This window comes from Cottoperca gobio, chromosome 12 (assembly GCF_900634415.1).
Source record: "Cottoperca gobio chromosome 12, fCotGob3.1, whole genome shotgun sequence".
In the NCBI taxonomy this organism is placed as follows: Eukaryota; Metazoa; Chordata; class Actinopteri; order Perciformes; family Bovichtidae; genus Cottoperca; species Cottoperca gobio.
Genome location: NC_041366.1, coordinates 2,188,505 through 2,206,328, shown reverse-complemented (window position 1 = coordinate 2,206,328; position 17,824 = coordinate 2,188,505). Strand labels below are relative to the sequence as shown.

At 39.3% G+C, this 17,824-nt stretch overlaps 1 protein-coding gene across 3 annotated transcripts; it reads right to left on the bottom strand.

The window, feature by feature from the left end:
- Nucleotides 1-2,484: 2,484 nt before the first annotated feature.
- On the bottom strand, nucleotides 2,485-15,922 carry il6st (interleukin 6 cytokine family signal transduce). Of its 3 annotated transcripts, none has more exons than XM_029444507.1 (16): nucleotides 15,591-15,922; nucleotides 15,127-15,198; nucleotides 14,403-14,714; nucleotides 13,795-13,942; nucleotides 13,398-13,555; nucleotides 13,081-13,235; nucleotides 12,210-12,372; nucleotides 11,949-12,031; nucleotides 10,011-10,263; nucleotides 9,356-9,526; nucleotides 8,069-8,170; nucleotides 7,436-7,576; nucleotides 7,194-7,334; nucleotides 6,602-6,698; nucleotides 5,719-5,800; nucleotides 2,485-4,615 (listed from the first exon to the last, which is right to left on the bottom strand). In XM_029444507.1, the coding sequence occupies exons 2-16, from the start codon at nucleotides 15,188-15,190 to the stop codon at nucleotides 4,016-4,018; spliced, it is 2,670 nt and encodes an 889-aa protein (XP_029300367.1). In that variant the 5' UTR covers nucleotides 15,191-15,198; nucleotides 15,591-15,922; the 3' UTR covers nucleotides 2,485-4,015. The 3 variants fall into 3 exon arrangements, with proteins under 3 accessions (XP_029300367.1, XP_029300368.1, XP_029300369.1); XM_029444508.1 differs by having other exon boundaries at nucleotides 13,398-13,552; XM_029444509.1 differs by lacking the exon at nucleotides 14,403-14,714 and having other exon boundaries at nucleotides 15,591-15,921.
- Between the last annotated feature and the right edge of the window lie 1,902 nt (nucleotides 15,923-17,824).

Sequence of the window (17,824 nt, the reverse complement as noted above, 5' to 3'; positions counted from 1 at the left end):
TTGTTGTGCTGCAGAGATGTCCTGGTCTACACATCACATAAGGGGGGTAGGAAGTGGGGAAAGGGCCAACTTAATGCCCGAGGCAAATGAGCTTTATTCTATTGTAGTGCTCTCAGTCCTTGTGCAGAACATGTACCCATATACTGAGAGCATGCATTGCCCTCATGCATGCTCTCAGTGTGATCTATAACATATTTGCCAATTCATTGTCTATGGAGCAGATTCACAATGTATCTGATGACGTCACAAATTAGAGTTTTAGCGCTTTAGTTTTTGGATTTAGGAGAGAGTGGTTCATGTTTTCTAATATGTTTTGGATTGTCTTAGACCATTGAAATAACAGGTATGAATTTTGAAATGGGCATAGTTCCAGGCTGCTGAGCCTAGATCCTTTTGTTGCACATAAGCTACAGTTTCTACAAAGTCATGAAATAATTTCCACAGTCAAATAAACTCCACTGTTAGTTCTAATCAGCAGCCTGACATGACAGTCACATTACATGACTATATAGATGTATTAATCATTACACTCTCAATGAGCTAAATAGAGTTAAGTATAAAAATAAAGATGAAAGAATACCTCAGCCTTACTGTACGATGGAGCTCAACTGTGTTGAGAAGCTGCTGAAAACACTGCAGAGCTGCTTAAACAGGTTGTAACGTTACACTAAAACAATTCAACACAGCAATCCAATGAATAGCCGAACACAGGCTGTACTGCAGCTACAGCCTTATTTGCAGTAGGCAAGGATGCAGTGTTAGAAAAATTACCAAAATACATCCCCCTTGTTATCCTGTCATCCCCGGTGGTAGAGAGTGCAGAGGCAGAGGGGTTGTTGACTTGAATATGTTAGCATAGCCTGCCTGACTCATTGATCCCATATCTGACTGAGGTTTGTGAAGTTAGCTTCCACGGGGCGTGGCATTCCAGCTGCGCAGAAGCCGCCGGGGCTGATTGTGGTTACTGGAGAGCAGGAGGAATAGTACAGGGCCCCAGTGCCCTTATTTGATATTCCTTCATCCCTGTGTCACTGTGTCTGAATCTCCATTTTCTTCTTACCTCAGTTTCACCAAACTCACTCTGCCTGCCGTGCTCAGATTATGAAAAGATTCATAATTAGGGATCCTACATATTTAAGAGCATTTTACCTCCAAAAACAAAAATAGCATTAACAGCAATTCATATAATAAAAAAATAAATAAAAAGGAGTTTCACTTTTTCTTTTCACTCGAAACATCTGGTGGGCCAAATCAAACGTTGCTCTGGAAAATACTTTTGTTTTCACAAAAGGGTTGATAAAGACGCATATTTAAATGTGATGAGTATTTATAGATCCATGGCGCTCTCCGTGGTGCTGAAGTAACAGACGGATGTAGTGGCGACTGTTTGTCCCTGGGGTGGACTGTTACACCAGCAGTACTTGACTTCTGCTTCTTTTGCAAAATGACAGAGAAGGCCAGGTGGCACTTTTCTTTAATAAACAAGCTCTATTTTGCTGCTTTGTTATGCACCCTGGCATTATTATTATGCACCCTGGCATTATTATTTACATTCAAAGTACAAAAACAAATTCTCATTGTAAATCAATTTATTATTGTTAATTAGAAAATGGTCAGCGGATCACCCGGCACCCTATCGCGGCCCAGATTTGACCTGCAGACCGTAAATTGATTGTCCATGTGTTACACTGTGACAGATTAACCACAACAGGTTTATCACAAAAATAAAACGTGAAGTTATTAGTGTATTTCACCAGGAGACATGTTTGTTATTTTCTGCTTTGGTCACATTTAGGCAATTAATGTGACGTCATCCTGTGACTACCAGTCGTGGCTGTCCAGCAGAAGTCACACGATTTCTCAATTTTATTTAGCGATGCTAACAAGTTAAGAGCTATGAGAAGAAAATGTAAGGTGTACTGTTGGCTGCTGTACTATCACAGCTAATTAACAATTCATTTAGAAAAGCTGATTTGCTGCTGAGCGCCACAGAAACAGCGCACAGCAGTAACAACAGAACCACCACTACCAAAATTATCTTTACTAAACTATGGTATTAATATGCTGCCTTAAATGTGCAGTGTATATATATCATTTCTTTGTCACAAAAACATTCAGCCAAATGGAATTTTTTTTTATTCTGTAATAAATTGCACAGCTCAAAATGACAAGTTACCATTCTCTCAAGTCTAACTAGTAAATTAACAAACCCGACACCCAGCAAAGGCACTTCCTTGGAGGAGCAGTATTTACCATTTACGCCACCAGGAAAAAAGCAAAAGATGTTATGCACGATAAAAAATAAAAACACTAATACTTAGTGATGAGATACCACACCAATAGTCAACTTCTTAACTTTAACTCTTAAGTCAGTAAGTCCTCTTTTGTTTGACATCTTCATCTATTCTTCCCCTGGTGGAAAAAGGCTTCCATATCCTTTGTGAGACAAGTATAGTCCAAACAATAATGAGAGCAACACATTAGTTAAAACAGGTTTCATATTTTATATTGATCATTTACAGAGAAACCCTTGACCTTTGTCGGCATGGTGAAATGCTTGACACATTGAAATAGTACTTTGAAAAGGTAATAAGACTGAAATCTGCACTTTTCCTTGCATTTCATATACTGAAGCATGACACTTACTTTATCCCATGGCAGGCTCATCTTTGCCTTCAGTTGTATTTTCTGTGACTTGTGTCCAGAGCCGAGTGGCTGAGACCAGGTCACAGAGGGGTCGATCACATCGTCACTTCCCAATAATTACTCAAAGCTGTATGCATCAAGCTGATGTTAGTAGAACATGAAATACAGTCCTCCTCAGTGTTGATGATGACAGCACATTCAATATGTTTGAACATTGGAAGAGGAGAAGAAAGGAGGAGGTAATGCTTGCTCCAACAGACGGTGGTGAGAGGGGTGAACACTGGGTAATGTAGGACCACTGTTGTAATGAAGTACACATTAAAAGACCTAACATACACAAACTACGCAGAACAGGAATCCTTTAACTAAATGATGTCATGTGAGCTAAAAACTGTACATCACTCAGATATGCATTAGATTTTACATTTCCCTTTTTCCAAAGGCAGTTAAAGTTAACGTTTTTATTGAACATGCACTGGCATCATGTGCATGTTCGTGTGAACTTGATTACATTCATATGCAGTTAATATACTCAAACTGAAAACATACTCTAGGTACGTGAAATGCCCAGGTAACGAATTGTAACATCCGTGCAGAGGTAAAACCCTCCACAAGGGGGCGCTACAGCCTGCTCAAACAGAAACAAGCACCTGCTGTGGCACAAGTCACTCCTGAAACTGTGGCTCACACTTGTGCCACATTGCAGCAGATATTTTGAAATGCAACAAGTGACATTTATTGAACATACATGTGTCGAGTATGTTTGGGGAATTATTTTACTTTAAACATGTGGCGGTGCAAAAAGCTACAAGCTCTAATTCACATTGCAGAGTGTATCGTGAAATATTTATACTTGGTTAAGTAAAAAAATACATATTGGTACAGTGTTCTTCACTGCCTTAAAGAGTTGAAATGAACATTTGACATTAAAGCCGGACTTAACATATAAATGACGGTCCGTTACAGTCAAGCCTTTGTCAAACGCTCACACGATGTTCACACAATGCTGATGAAGCCAAGGGCTGCCAGGGAAAGCTCAGAGTATACGGGAGGTGTGGCGTCTGGCTGCTCTCTCACACTGGCACACCGGTGATGCTTTTTACAAAGTTTCTGGAGTGGATAATCCAGACAACAGAACTTGGTGTAACTGGACGAATTATAGTAAAAAAAGAAAAGAAAAAGAAAGCAATCAACGGAAAAGGGTGAGGTGGGGGGTGAGCTCACCTGCAGTACTTCATACTGTCAAAAGTGTTTGTGTTGTGTAATTACTCTCACTGCCAGAGGGGGGAGACAAATGTCCTGAACTTCCACTTTAACAAAAGCCACAGAACCTTTCACATAGGTGACACATCTGGGTGTGTCTGTGTTCTTACTGTGGCCTGTAGCCCCCCAGCTGAGTCATGTAGTTAGAGCCTGCTCCTTCTGACTGGTTGTCTGGAGGTGTTGTCTGCTCAGAGTCCTCTTCCAGGGGACAGAAGTCCAGAGGCTCCACCCCCTCCTGCTGCTCCATCTCTAGCTGGTCGATGTCAGCAGGGTTGCTGCTGTCTTGGTTCCCTGCAGTGTGTGTGAAACGCTGGGACTGTCTGCTGACCTCCTGCAGCATCATGTCTGGGTTCTCCTCAGAGTCTAGCAGGGGCTGCGTGGACTCAGACCGTGAAAAAATAGCCTGCTGAGGTTGGGAGTTGGGGGTCTGACCCTTGTAACCATTGGAGGCCACCACCGAGGAGTACTGCACGGTACTGGCTGTGGTCTCAGCCATGTCGCCGCCCTCGTCGCTGTCGGACACACTCTGGCGAGGTGACGACATGCAGGAGGAGCCACCGATGCCACTGCTGTGCTCCTCAGACAGATACTTGTCCTTTTTCAGAGGCAGGCTGGCCTTGTCCTCCTCAAACACACATTTTCCATCACAAACATCCACATCAAGCACACTGATGCCAGACAGACAGTTCTCCTTTGGTGTCTCTGCCTGTAGAGGAGGACAAGTTGAAGAGAAAAGTCTAATTATAATCAGACTAAAAACAAAGACTGGAAACTGACAGATGGAACCTAAGGTCGGTTTGTACTAACAGGAAGAGCAGTGATGCTGTGGTGAGAATAAGGAAACGTGTCCACTAATACAGTCTTAGCATAAAAATAACAAGCCTGAACTTGACATTTATTTTTGATTGTTCCTGATCCATCTCAAGACGACAGGAGATGTGCTCCGTTAGTCAGCAGGACTACACACAAGTACTCATTACAGTACAAGTACTCAGCTATTTTCACATATTTGAATTTGGTAATATCCAGACATTTGGCACAAAATTGTAATTTCCATGCAAATGAGCCTCATTGGAAAAAACAGCAAAGATCAGCACTAACAGCCACACGCAGTTACAGTGAAATGATTAGTGGTGTCAGAGTTGGTGGGAACTGAAGCACATTTATAAGGCTGTCCACTCACTCATTCATTTTAGGATGCAGTGACAGCTGTGTCGTGATAAATAAATTAAATAAGGCTCCCTTAAATGTCATCTTTGAAAATACATGAAGAAAAAACAAGAAGAAAGTTATTCTATAGCCTAAACAAATGATTTTCCACAATCTAGCTTCCCTTTCCCTTGGATGGTGGTACTCTGAAAAGCCCTTCTGGCACCGCTGACTGTCACCCTCATAACCGACGCATTAGCCTCATTAGCGCATTTATACTTTGCCACATGGATAATTGCAATCACACGCCAAATAAAGGGCAAATTGCCCTCAGTGCAAACCTTTATGGTCGTGTTTGCGCTGTAATATCATTATCATCACATGCAATATCTTTTATAAATCGGATCTTGAGATGGGGCAGATATCGGTTGCAAGGGATGCGCAGTTCATGGAGCTGCAATCTCTTTGTGAATTTAGAGTCTTTTAACCGCTGCAACAGATGTACGGAGTGGTTGAGAGTGAAGCTGTGGTCAGTCCCTGTGTTACTGGGTCAGCTGCAGTGAAGCAGGCTGGAGCTTTGTGCAAGCAAACCTGTTAGAACACATTAAATTCTGCACATGTTGTCACCCTCATGTGCGTCAGTTCAAAAGAAGTCCTCACTTTCAAAGGATAATCAGGAGACCAGTTTCCAATGGTGCTCTCTCCAGGGTTTGGAATCTGAGGCCAAAAATTGTCCTTGATCCTGTAAGACAGGAAACACTGAGGGTTATAAATCAGTTTAGAAAACAGTGGATCCAAAGCTAATAATACCACTAAAATAACTTTTAAAACATTTACTTTCACAATGTATCCGAGCAATGGGGTTCACAGTGTACAGTGCTATATTTATCACTGTCCACAGCGGTGAACGGTCACACTGGCAGTGAACAAGTTCCTCATCTGAGGGCTCAAGTGTTTACAGCTGCTCTGAATGGCCACACACAAGTGTGTTGAAAAGCCTGCTGTCATAGAGGACGAGAAGCAGTGTACACATGGGGACCCTACGTCTCTCCACCATGGGGCTGCAACCAACACATATTTTCATTATCCTTTAATCTGCAGAATATTTTCTTCAATAATTATTTGGTCAATAAAATGTCAGAAAATAGTGAGAAATGTCCCAGTTTGAGTCCAAGGTAATGTCTTTAAATGTCCAAAGATATCCACTTTAATATGCTATAAAACAGAGAAAAGCAGATCTCCATATTTAAACTTTTTTGCATGAAGAATTACTTAATTAACAGATTATCAAAATAGTTGCAGATTATTTTTCTGTCAACCGTCTAATTAATTAATCTACTAATCGTTGCAGCTCTACTTCACCTTCAACTTTATTGTCCCAGGGTTAGAACACACAGGGACAACAAACATAATAAAACACATGAATACTTCAAGTGACAACAGGAAACATAGTTATACCATCGCTCTACTCGTCAAAAACATTCATAGTTAGCTTCCAGCCCTGCTCGAAGAGCAACAGTTCAAGTGTTTAAGTGTAACTTACACATCTTTTTTGTAGACACAGAGCAGCATGGTCATTAGAACAACAAACAGAAAGCTAAGGCTCACTCCGACCACAATGCTCTCCATCTCTCCTGGTGCTGAGGGAAACACAGAGGAGAGTTACACAATACATACAGACGTGTCATATACTTCAATCAGAGCAGTTCAGCTGTTGGTTAGTTGCCATATGCATGTAAATAAATGGAGCATGAACAGAAGTCCCCCTCATCACACGTGTTAATCATCTCCTCAGCGTATACAAAGACCTTGCTTGATTTAAAGGAACAATGGGTAAAATATTCAGTAGTCTGAGAAAATATCAAAACTTGATCATGTTTTAGGGGAGGCCAAAGAAATGGCCTTAAATGGTTGTAAAATCGACTTTTTTAACATTATTTATTTTGAAATGTTTAGATTTGTTTGCCAACCAGAACCAGGCCATGAGTATCAATAAGCAGTATGAGTAGGCCAGAGTCCAAACTGATCTCTGGCTTTGTGCATGTGTTTTTTATATTGTTTGACAGTCTAATATGTCTATGGAAAAGTAAAAATTGACTTTAGGACAGTTCATTATGTGAAAAGGTTCCACTCACCATATTTCAGAGTGGTGAAGGAGTGATTAATGCTGTTGGCTGAGCCTCGGATGGTTGAAGCCCTGATCCAAGTGTCATACTTGGTGTTGCCTGACAATGACTTCAAAGTGAAGGAAGTGGTGGTTGCTGGCACTGTTATTTCTAAGAATGAGCAAAACAGAAATCAGCAGCTAGACAATGGCAGTTGGGGTTATGTATGTTAAAACCATTCTTGTTCAGGACACAATGCGAGAGGTACATACTAAGAATTTGACTTCCATTTGTATAGAATATGGTGTAGTTTGTGATGAAGCCTCGTCGGCTGCGTCGGGGAATCTCACTCCACACCAGCTCCACCTCGTTACGTCCTGTCTTCAATTTAACATCGGGGCCTTCAGATGGAGCTGCAACCCCAACATCATAGGTTAAGATAAGGGTAGAGCTTCATGGATCCCACTACGGGGAAATGTACCTGTCGCAGAAGCTCAAGAGTGAAACAGTGATTGAATGATAAATTAAAATGGCTGACTATATGACTGATGAATTTGTCATACAGTATAATCTTTTAGTCCATCATGAATCATTTTAATTGCGGCTCATTACTGTTTTATAATAATTGTATACAGTTTAGTGTAAATGAAGAGGTTATTGTTGTCAGGCCTTCTGAATGATTTTAATAATAAAGTTGCACAAACTATACAATGGATGCAGACTGTTGTTAAACTTTATGACTTTATGTTAGATAGAGCTGCTGATCATTCTGCGAAATATATTAAATAAAGAATGTTTGAGTGGCTCATGGTATTTTTATAATCAAATGTTTTAACTAATTAATGAATTCTAAATACTTTAAATACAATGGTTTACTACTTGAAATGATGTGCGTGTCATCTTACCGCCTTGCTCCAGAAAGGCTGCTTTGCTTGCTGGCTTTCCACTCCATCCAGAGTATATTGGATACACTGATACATTGTAGCAAACAAACTTCTCAAGGTTGCCTATTTGACATTGAAAGAGTTAATGTTAGTTTAGGGTAAAGACTGTAGAGTGAAGCAGAGTACCAGTGTTGGAGTACGACACACCCTGTAAGGGGCCTGTCAGAAGTTTGCTCTTTCATTGAGAACAGATGCTGTCAGTTTGGATTTGCAGACTTTTCTTATCAATCTGCACTAACACTATAAATAACATGAAGATGAATGCAGACTTGTTTCTGACTGATGGATCACTGTTTTCAAACTTTATAGAGTGAGTGGAAACCAAAGACCGACTGGAATAGCAGGAAAAAATCTATATGTATACATTTCCACGATTTGTAGCTAAGGAGCTACACCTTGCATACACACTGGTGCGGTACTCTAAGCTGCAGTTTACCGCATTACCACTAGGGTGCTCCTTACCATCACTGCAGTGAAAAACACTCACAGCCCAAACTATATCAGCCAGGTCTACCACACACACCATGAGCCTCAGGAGGCTTCATGCTCGTCTTTCACTCTCGTCCACAAGTGCTTCAAACAGCAGGTGGTGTAAATACTACAATGTAACGGCCATTTCAGATATTACAGGAGTACAATGTGTGTAGTAGCCTGCATCACTGCTGTATTTGCTATAGCTGCATGAGTTTATGTAGCTACTGTACAAGTCCTCTTGACTGTGTAGAGTCATGTGGAGACTGTTTAGAGTCACCCAGCACCTGGCATTGTGTGGCTTATTGCTTATTCTGGTTTTCTTGACTTGTAACACAACATTGCTCCTCTATAAACGTTTGAGTCAAGGCAGTGAATACATCCTTTCCTTCCTGTTTTCTCACTAAGAGTGTGATAAAGTCCACTCACAACAAACTGCTACTCAGCATGTCCTGTTGTATTCATGAGGACTGATACAGAAGCGGAGGGTATTGGTGAGTGTTTGGAATACATTGGGAGTACGGATGGACCAAGAATATTGAGAACAACTTATTATTGGAATGTTTTGCATCTGTTTACATCCCAGCTGACAGCTCACAGTCTGCTCTCCATGTCTGATCAAACTACACAATGATTACAGCCTCTTTAAACTACTACAGAGGGTGGGTGGTTCATTATTAATGAGGAGACATCTTGTGTGAAATATTACTGTGATGGCATGTTGAACTCACATCACAAACTCCACTCAGTGACTTGTGTTTAGAGGAAAGAGATTACCTTTAATGAAAGTGAGGCTGGTGTTTCTGTGTTCCCTCTGCCAGTCTACGTGATCACCACTGACCCACTCCACCACGTACTCTGACACAGATGTACTGTTGGGGGGGCTCCATTCCAGCCACAGCTGGCCCCCATTGGACCACACCTTCAGCTCTTTAACTGGGGGGGGCTCTGTAACACACACAAATACACTTGCCATCAGTGGGGTCAGAAGTGACATGGACTGACGAAATATGAGCAAAAGATAATTGTGTTTCCCCATCTCTCTCCCTCTCCCCTCATTTCCTGTTTTCTCTGTACTGTCTACTTGAAATGAATGATTGGACTACATAGCCCAGTTTTAAAGGTAAATGCATATTGTGTACTGACCTGGATAAGGGTCAGTTTTTGTCTAGTTTGTTAATATGATTTCTCCTGCTACACTCCTCACCAGGATACGTGTAGATAGTTTATCCTGCCGGGACTGTGGCTTCCAGATATTGACATTACATCTCAACAATTAACTGTATCCCTTTCTACTGACAACTCCACAAAAAAAGATGTGATATCACTAGAAGAATTTCTTACAGCAGCTGGGATGTTAGATAATACATGCAGCAATACAGATTAAAATTGCAGGTGTGCTTTTAACTCAAGAGTCAATGTGGAAACATACCATGTGCTTTTTCGGAGATGACTAGCGATGCCTCATCAGATTTCCCCGCCGAATTGATAGCGGTTACGGACACTTTAACACGTTTTTGGTCAGCCAGGCCAATGTGTTTAAGGACAGTGATCTCCCGCTGGCCAGAGCTGCTTTCTGACCTGTTGACACTCTCCCACCCCAAACCTCCATTCTCAACTTTATCCTTTTGGTCTTGAATCTTTATGTTGAATCTTAGTATCCTTCCATTGGTGAACACAGGATCCTGCCAGGAAAAAAGTCACACCCTTATGTTACCTTCCAGCGACAACTCAGAAAAACAACCGACTGAAATACAAAAACTGTTTCCTTAAGAAGCTAGGATGCAAATATCTTAGAGAAACCATTCGGATAACTTTTAACATTATTTTGGTTACTATTAAATGTATGTCATTGTGTGCTGTGTATTCAGCCCTTTTAATGATGACAAAAACTCATTCAAAGGATTAGGCTGGCCCTCTGAATCTGCTCTTTCCTTAACAGAACTTCATTGTCCTGCAAATTAAAAACACATTCACTCAACACAGTGAGTGGAGTTTATGCTGAAACAGCTCTTTTTCCCTGACAGTAACTCCATGTTAGTCGTGCTCACTTCCTGTGTTCACATCGCTCTGCAAGTATGTCAAGCTGAAACTAACCTCTAAAACTTTATTGTATAAATTCATTAGTATAAATATATTGTTAGTTTTAGACTCGTCAGGGAAATTATTTAATAATAAAGATAAAAATGACCGATTATCCCAACCCTGTTTTGAAGATAACCGTTTTGTTTCCTATCTTACTCGGAGTCTTAACCTGAGCTAAGGAAATCAATATCAATATTATTTCTGTGTCCCCAGTACAGCGAATGAGGCAGGCTATTTTCATCAAAGGTGAGAAAATACACCTTCCCACAACTCCAAAGTTGTATTTAACATGTGTAAGAACAGAAAACAAGACATTGTAATGTCGGCAGCTGTCAATATACACATTAGAGTTACTTCTCAAACTTTTTGAGTGGGCATCGGACCCACAGTAGTAGTGGTGCAACATGATAAATCCACGGTGAGGTCTTTCACAGCGTTTTTTCACAAAACCCAAACTTTGTGTGGTCTTTTCAAAGCTTTTATGTATTATCCATATGTAGACTGCAGCATAGAATGGATATCACTCTGGACAAGACAACATAGGCCACTACTGTGGCCGAGTGAACCTGTGATCAAACCCGAGTGGAGTCTGCTTGAGCATTGTGTGATTGGACATGACATGTTTGAAACTGATCTTCATCAAAGAATATTGTATTAAAGAATATTTAATTTTATTCCATTTTCTTGAAATCTCAAAGTTCCATGCATCATTTAGAGTAATATTAGCATCATTAAGAGTAATATTAGCATCATTTAGAGTAATATTAGCATCATTTAGAGTAATATTAGCATCATTAAGAGTAATATTAGCATCATTTAGAGTAATATTAGCATCATTAAGATTAATATTAGCATCATTAGGAGTAATATTAGCATCATTAGGAGTAATATTAGCATCATTTAGAGTAATATTAGCATCATTTAGAGTAATATTAGCATCATCAGGAGTAATATTAGCATCATTAAGAGAATATTAGCATCATCAGGAGTAATATTAGCATCATTAGGAGTAATATTAGCATCATTAGGAGTAATATTAGCATCATTAGGAGTAATATTAGCATCATTAGGAGTAATATTAGCATCATTAAGAGAAATATTAGCATCATCAGGAGTAATATTAGCATCATTAAGAGTAATATTAGCATCATTTAGAGTAATATTAGCTTCATTAAGAGTAATATTAGCATCATCAGGAGTAGTAATAGTATCATTAGGTGTAATATTAGTATCATAAATTGTAACAGTTGGTTTGTGTTAAATTGAATGTGATGTGGGAATTTACCTTACAAATAATCTGCACACGTCGTTCATTTTTGCCGTCAACCTCAGCAACGGTTCTCCATAAATCCGGTTTACTTGTTGGTCCTAGGCCAAAGACAAAAAAAGGGAAAGCAAATCTTTTAGTTTATACCATATCTTACAAATCTACAACTACAGGTATAACCTCATTTACACTACAAATCCATCTGAAATCCTTCAATTGTCTTTGAGCACCATGTTGTTTTTGATGCTCAAATACTTAGTGAAAGTAGTCTTAACTCACGGCCCTCCGATGTTCTCTTGGTAGCGATGTGGCTCCAGTCGCTCCAGTATCCGTAGCCCTCTTTAGAATTTTTGCAGCGTACCTGAGTGATATATACTGTGTCTGGCTGAAGGTTCTGGAGTCTGAAGCTTTGTATGTCCATGGCAGTGTCCACACGAGGTACCTAAAAGGACATTAAACACATTTTTTAAATTGATTTTGGCAACTTACAATTAGAAAACAATAAACAGCAGACTTGTCGGTTCACCAGGCATCCACACGCACAAAGTAACACAAAACATATGTACATGGCTAAAGGTCAAAGAAATAAAGATAATCCAGGGATAAACGCTGACATTAAAGATATTCTCCTGGAGATTCCAATCCTGGTTGATGGTAATAATACAGGTCCCAGAGTAAGTTGTAAATAACACCTTTTGAAACCACTAAAGGCTTCTTATGGATTATAATTTTAAATATTCAGTGTCCCAATTATACAGCTATATTTAACAAAACAAACATTTCTGTGAATCTAATTTTTTTAGAAATCAAACTGTTTATCAGTCAGTCAATCAATGGATTCAAGATTTTTAATACAACTGCTGTTCAAGTGTTTGTTCATAAAAACTTGTCTTGATGAAAAGTGTTAATCGAAAAAGCTATACAATAATATAACATGGCAGACATTTTCTACAGCCACCATTCTCAAAGTCGGCAGACTTTGGAGACTTTTATAGATAAATATAAAAACATTATGCCTGGGTCGTGCTGCAAAAACTGGGACACTGAAATAGAAACTTAATATCATTAGTTCCACCTTTGCTTTTCTTACTATAATGAAAATACACACTATGAGAAGTTACTGTGAGTATAATGAGACCAACATACTTACATAAATCCAACTTTGAGATCCATTTGGGCGGAATCTTATTTGATATGTTAATCTCACATATTCTTTATGAATAGGGCGAGTCCAGTTTATCAGAAGGGAGGTGGGGAAATCCTTCTCTGAAATGACTCTGATGGCTGATGGAGGGTTTGTTTTTACTGCAACAAAAGACACAACAAGCTGTCAAGAATCAATCATCAATAGTGCCATTTCATTGTAATGAAGGGGAGTTTAGACCAGACTAAGTCAGAACAAGTGGACATAAAGATGACAGCACTGTGCAAAACCGTACTCATAAAATACTACATAATTAAACTTACCAAACCAGCCGGCATCTTCTTTCAGACGCTCAGACTGTACTGTTCCCAGTTTATTTTGTGCCTCCACCCAGATTTCCAGCGTCATGAAATAGGGGAAGCTGTCCAGAAACTCCACTTGGGCACTGTTTTCATTTGTGGACACATTATAGGTCCGACTGCTGTTGACACAAAATGTAATACCATTTAGAGCAACGTTCTTTCTTTTTATATAAAATATAAAAAATATAAAAATATATTTTAAGTTAAAATATATATATATATATATATATATATATATATATATATATATATATATATATATATATATATATATATATATATATATATATATATATATATATATATATATATATATATATATATAAAATGTCATGTCAATAAAGAGAATTAAACTCACGTGAGGACTCCAACATTCAGTGTGTATCTTGTAGGGACATCTGTGGTTTGACGTCCCACTGGTACCCACTCACATCTGAAGATTGCAGATATGTACTTTTGCTGCTGAACTGCCACACAGGAAACATTCTCAGGCTTCTCTGGACGATCTGACATTGAGACAAACAGCACACAGACATCTTATTAACTTAATTTGTTTTATACAAAACTGCCTGTGTGCCCTTTTTTCACATAGTTATTTAATATTTGAGAGACAACTCAAAGATAAGAGTGAAGGTGGAATATGGTTTTAATCACATATGTTTCTCCTTTATTTTTTCAGGTGTTTAAAGCTTAAATTCAGCCTACATTATTCCCTAGCCACAGAAAGTCAAAATAAAACTAGAACATCACAGTAAACCTGGGTGTGTCCACAACTACAATAGGACAAATTCAAAACAGAATGTAAGTCTGCTAGGTAATAACTAAAATATGTGTCCTAATTTACAGTTCTGAAAACTGTCCATCGTTAAATGTGATCATAACTAATAGAAAATATTACTACAAGCATGAAATACAGGTGGCTAGAAAACAGCAATAGGTTTGTAAGTGCTGACGATAAAAACTTACAGCCTTTCGTGAGGTAGATCCCGTGAATAAATTTGCCTTCGTTTAGGACAAAATAGAGTGACTTTTTCTTGCAGAGGCAAAATAACCATTCAGCTTTTTCACTGGTGATGGGGATAGTGACACTGAGAGCTGACCCGTTGATCTGGGTGTACTGTTCTTTGGATACAGTAGTCTTAGACAGATTCCAGTAGAGGTCATCTGCTGTAACTTCCTCTGTGTTGAGGATCATGCATGTAGCTGTGAAGTTAGTCCCAATCTCTAGCACAGGAGACTGTGGGGCTATCACCAAATGGTTGACATCTTCTGAAAACGCTATAAATGCAAAATGCGTTGGTGAGAAAGATTGCATGAAAACTATTTTTTATTTACTCCACAAGGTTACTTGAAAAAGCAAACATGGCAAATACAATTTTCAAGGCAGACATGCTAATGTGCCATAGCAGGAAAAAAATGATGTATAATAACAGAGCCCTTGAATTGAAGTATCTAAATGGTTAATGTTAGTAGTTCCACCTGTGTTTTCCTGCTGTCACATATAAACATGACTGTGGAAAAGATCTACTGCACATCATAGTTAAAGTGTTAATGGTGGGCCTGGTGTGACCACACAGGGCAGCAGCAGATGGGACATTTAAAATGCAGAAAGCAAAGTTTGCAATCATATGTGCACTGAACGACTACACGTTCAAATACTGTCAGGGGCTCAAATGGAAAAGGTACTGACCACCTCTGGCAGGTAGAGCAGAGGTCAGGCAGGCGAACAGCAACAGCTCTCTCGCAGACACCATGACGATGACTGACGGGGGACAGAACACAACAGAATGTGAGAAGAGGAAGCGTCCGTTATGTCTATAAACTTTATAAACTTTACAAATGTGTCTCAGTAACCAGCCATGTCGTAACGCCGAGATAAACTTGGTGGTTGTTCATCTCATCTGTTCGGAATTCATTTTGCGAAGATACTTAGGCTAACGCTAGAGAAGAATGCATTACTGTGTTAGCTAATAGTGGCTAACGTATCGTCGAGTTGTGCGAACACAACACGACGATGGTAGCGTGTGGCAAACAAGTTAACGTTAGTAGTCACAGTGGTGCGAATGTATTATTCAGGTTAGCATTGAGAGCTCATTGCCATCCCTGCTAACGCCATATTGTTTCCGCAATCAAAAGCAAGATATTATTACTTACCTAACTGGCTTCAATGTTGGTCCCTGTAATCTCTATTAGATCAAAATCATATTTATTTATTTCTAAAACCTAACAATCGCCAAAACACTAATTTTAGCAGTCATATGTGTCCCGTCCGGTGCCAGTCCAGTGATTCTGGGGTAGGTCCACCCACTTCCCGTCAAGGGAAACTTATGTCGCAACAATGTTGCGGTGCTGCGCCACACTTCCACGATCTCAAAGCATACTGATGGACCCACGCTTTTCTGTTTCCTGCCGGTGACAGTTTAAGGATCTGCTTAAATTCTCAGTAAAGACATACTGTTTGTTGATTTGGCAGATAAGTTATCTGTTAAACACTTATGACAAATAGGAGGTTTCCTGTCTCGTCCCTCCCTCACTGTTGTTTTCCAGTATGTCTCCGCCCCTCGTGTTCAGAAGAATGCACGTGCCCGTAAAGGTTCGTGAACCTCTTGGCAACAATGACTTCTCAATAACACATAATGTCAAGATTTTACTGAGGTCAACTTCAACTTTAAAAATCATACAGTTGAAAAATTGAAAACAGCTAGACATTTGTGCCAACTAAGCAAGCAGGGATTTAAAACATGTATATTGTCAAACGGAGAAACAATAGGCAGGCATACACCAAAGATGTATCATAAAATATAGCAGGTTATATTTATAAAATTGAAAAAATACCAAAAGTTTTACAGTTACACAAATTAGATAGATAGACAAACCAAACAAAACTCACACAAAGATAGTAGATAAGGTAGTATGTATGTATAAATCCCAGTCACAGACTCGAAATATAGGATTTAAAGTTTATTTGATGAGAAAAACAACTTTCTAATATATTTTCTAGTAGGCCTGTTACAGATATTCATATCTATGTTTTTTTCTATTTTCATATTTTTACTGCACAATTAAATGAATGTGAAATTTGACCATGATATTGGAAAATGTGTGTCATCATCCTGAATAACTCAATAACCATTTCACTTCGCTTTTTACTATTTAAATTGTTGAAAAGTAGAAAAAAAAAATATGCCTTATTATTATATTATTATTTACAAAAAAAAGGGTCTTCAATTTTGGGAGGTCATGACTGGACGAATAAACTCTGAGAATGAACCCTCTGAGACCTGCGGGATTGCCGGCAGCCACAGACAACTTTACTGTCTTTAAGAGGCGGGGACGGGCTCAGTTTTGAAGCTAGAGGGAAGATACTGTTATCAATATCTAACCTACCCTTTCTCGCTAAAATCCTTGAGAAAGCAGTCGCAAAACAGTTGTGTGACTTTTTACATAATAATAGTTTATTTGAGGTTTTTCAATCTGGATTTAGAGTTCATCATAGCACAGAGACGGCACTGGTGAAAGTTACCAATGACCTTCTATTGGCATCAGACAAAGGACTTGTCTCTGTTCTTGTCTTGTTAGACCTCAGTGCTGCTTTCGACACTGTTGATCATGACATTCTACTACAGAGACGGGAACATTATGTTGGCATAAAAGGAACCACACTAAGCTGGTTCAAGTCCTATTTATCTGAGCGATCTCAATTTGTACTTGTTAACGATAAATCCTCCATGACAGCCAAAGTCAGTCTTGGAGTCCCGCAGGGTTCTGTACTTGGACCGATTCTATTCACCTTATATATTCTTCCTTTGGGCAATATTATAAGGAACCACTCTATAAACTTTCATTGTTATGCGGATGATACCCAATTATATCTATCAATTAAACCAGATGAAACCAATCAATTGCACTGCACTAACATTGCACAAATAAGACACATCCTGTCTCAAAATGATGCAGGAAAAACTAGTCCATGCATGTGTTACTTCAAGGCTGGATTACTGCAACTCATTGTTATCAGGTTGTCCCAAAAAGTCGCTTAAGACTCTTCAGTTGATCCAAAATGCAGCGGCACGTGTATTGACAAGAACAAGGAAACGGGATCATATTACTCCTGTATTAGCTGCTCTGCACTGTCTCCCGGTAAAATACAGAATAGAATTCAAAATCTTTCTCCTGACTTACAAATCAATTAATGGTCAGGCTCCAGCATATCTTAAAGATCTCATAGTACCTTATAAACCAACTAGAGCATTACGCTCCCAGACTGCAGGGTTACTTGTGGTTCCTAGAGTCTCTAAGAGTACAATGGGAGCCAGAGCCTTCAGCTATCAAGCTCCTCTACAGTGGAACCAGCTTCCAATTTGTGTTCGGGAGGCAGACACACTCTC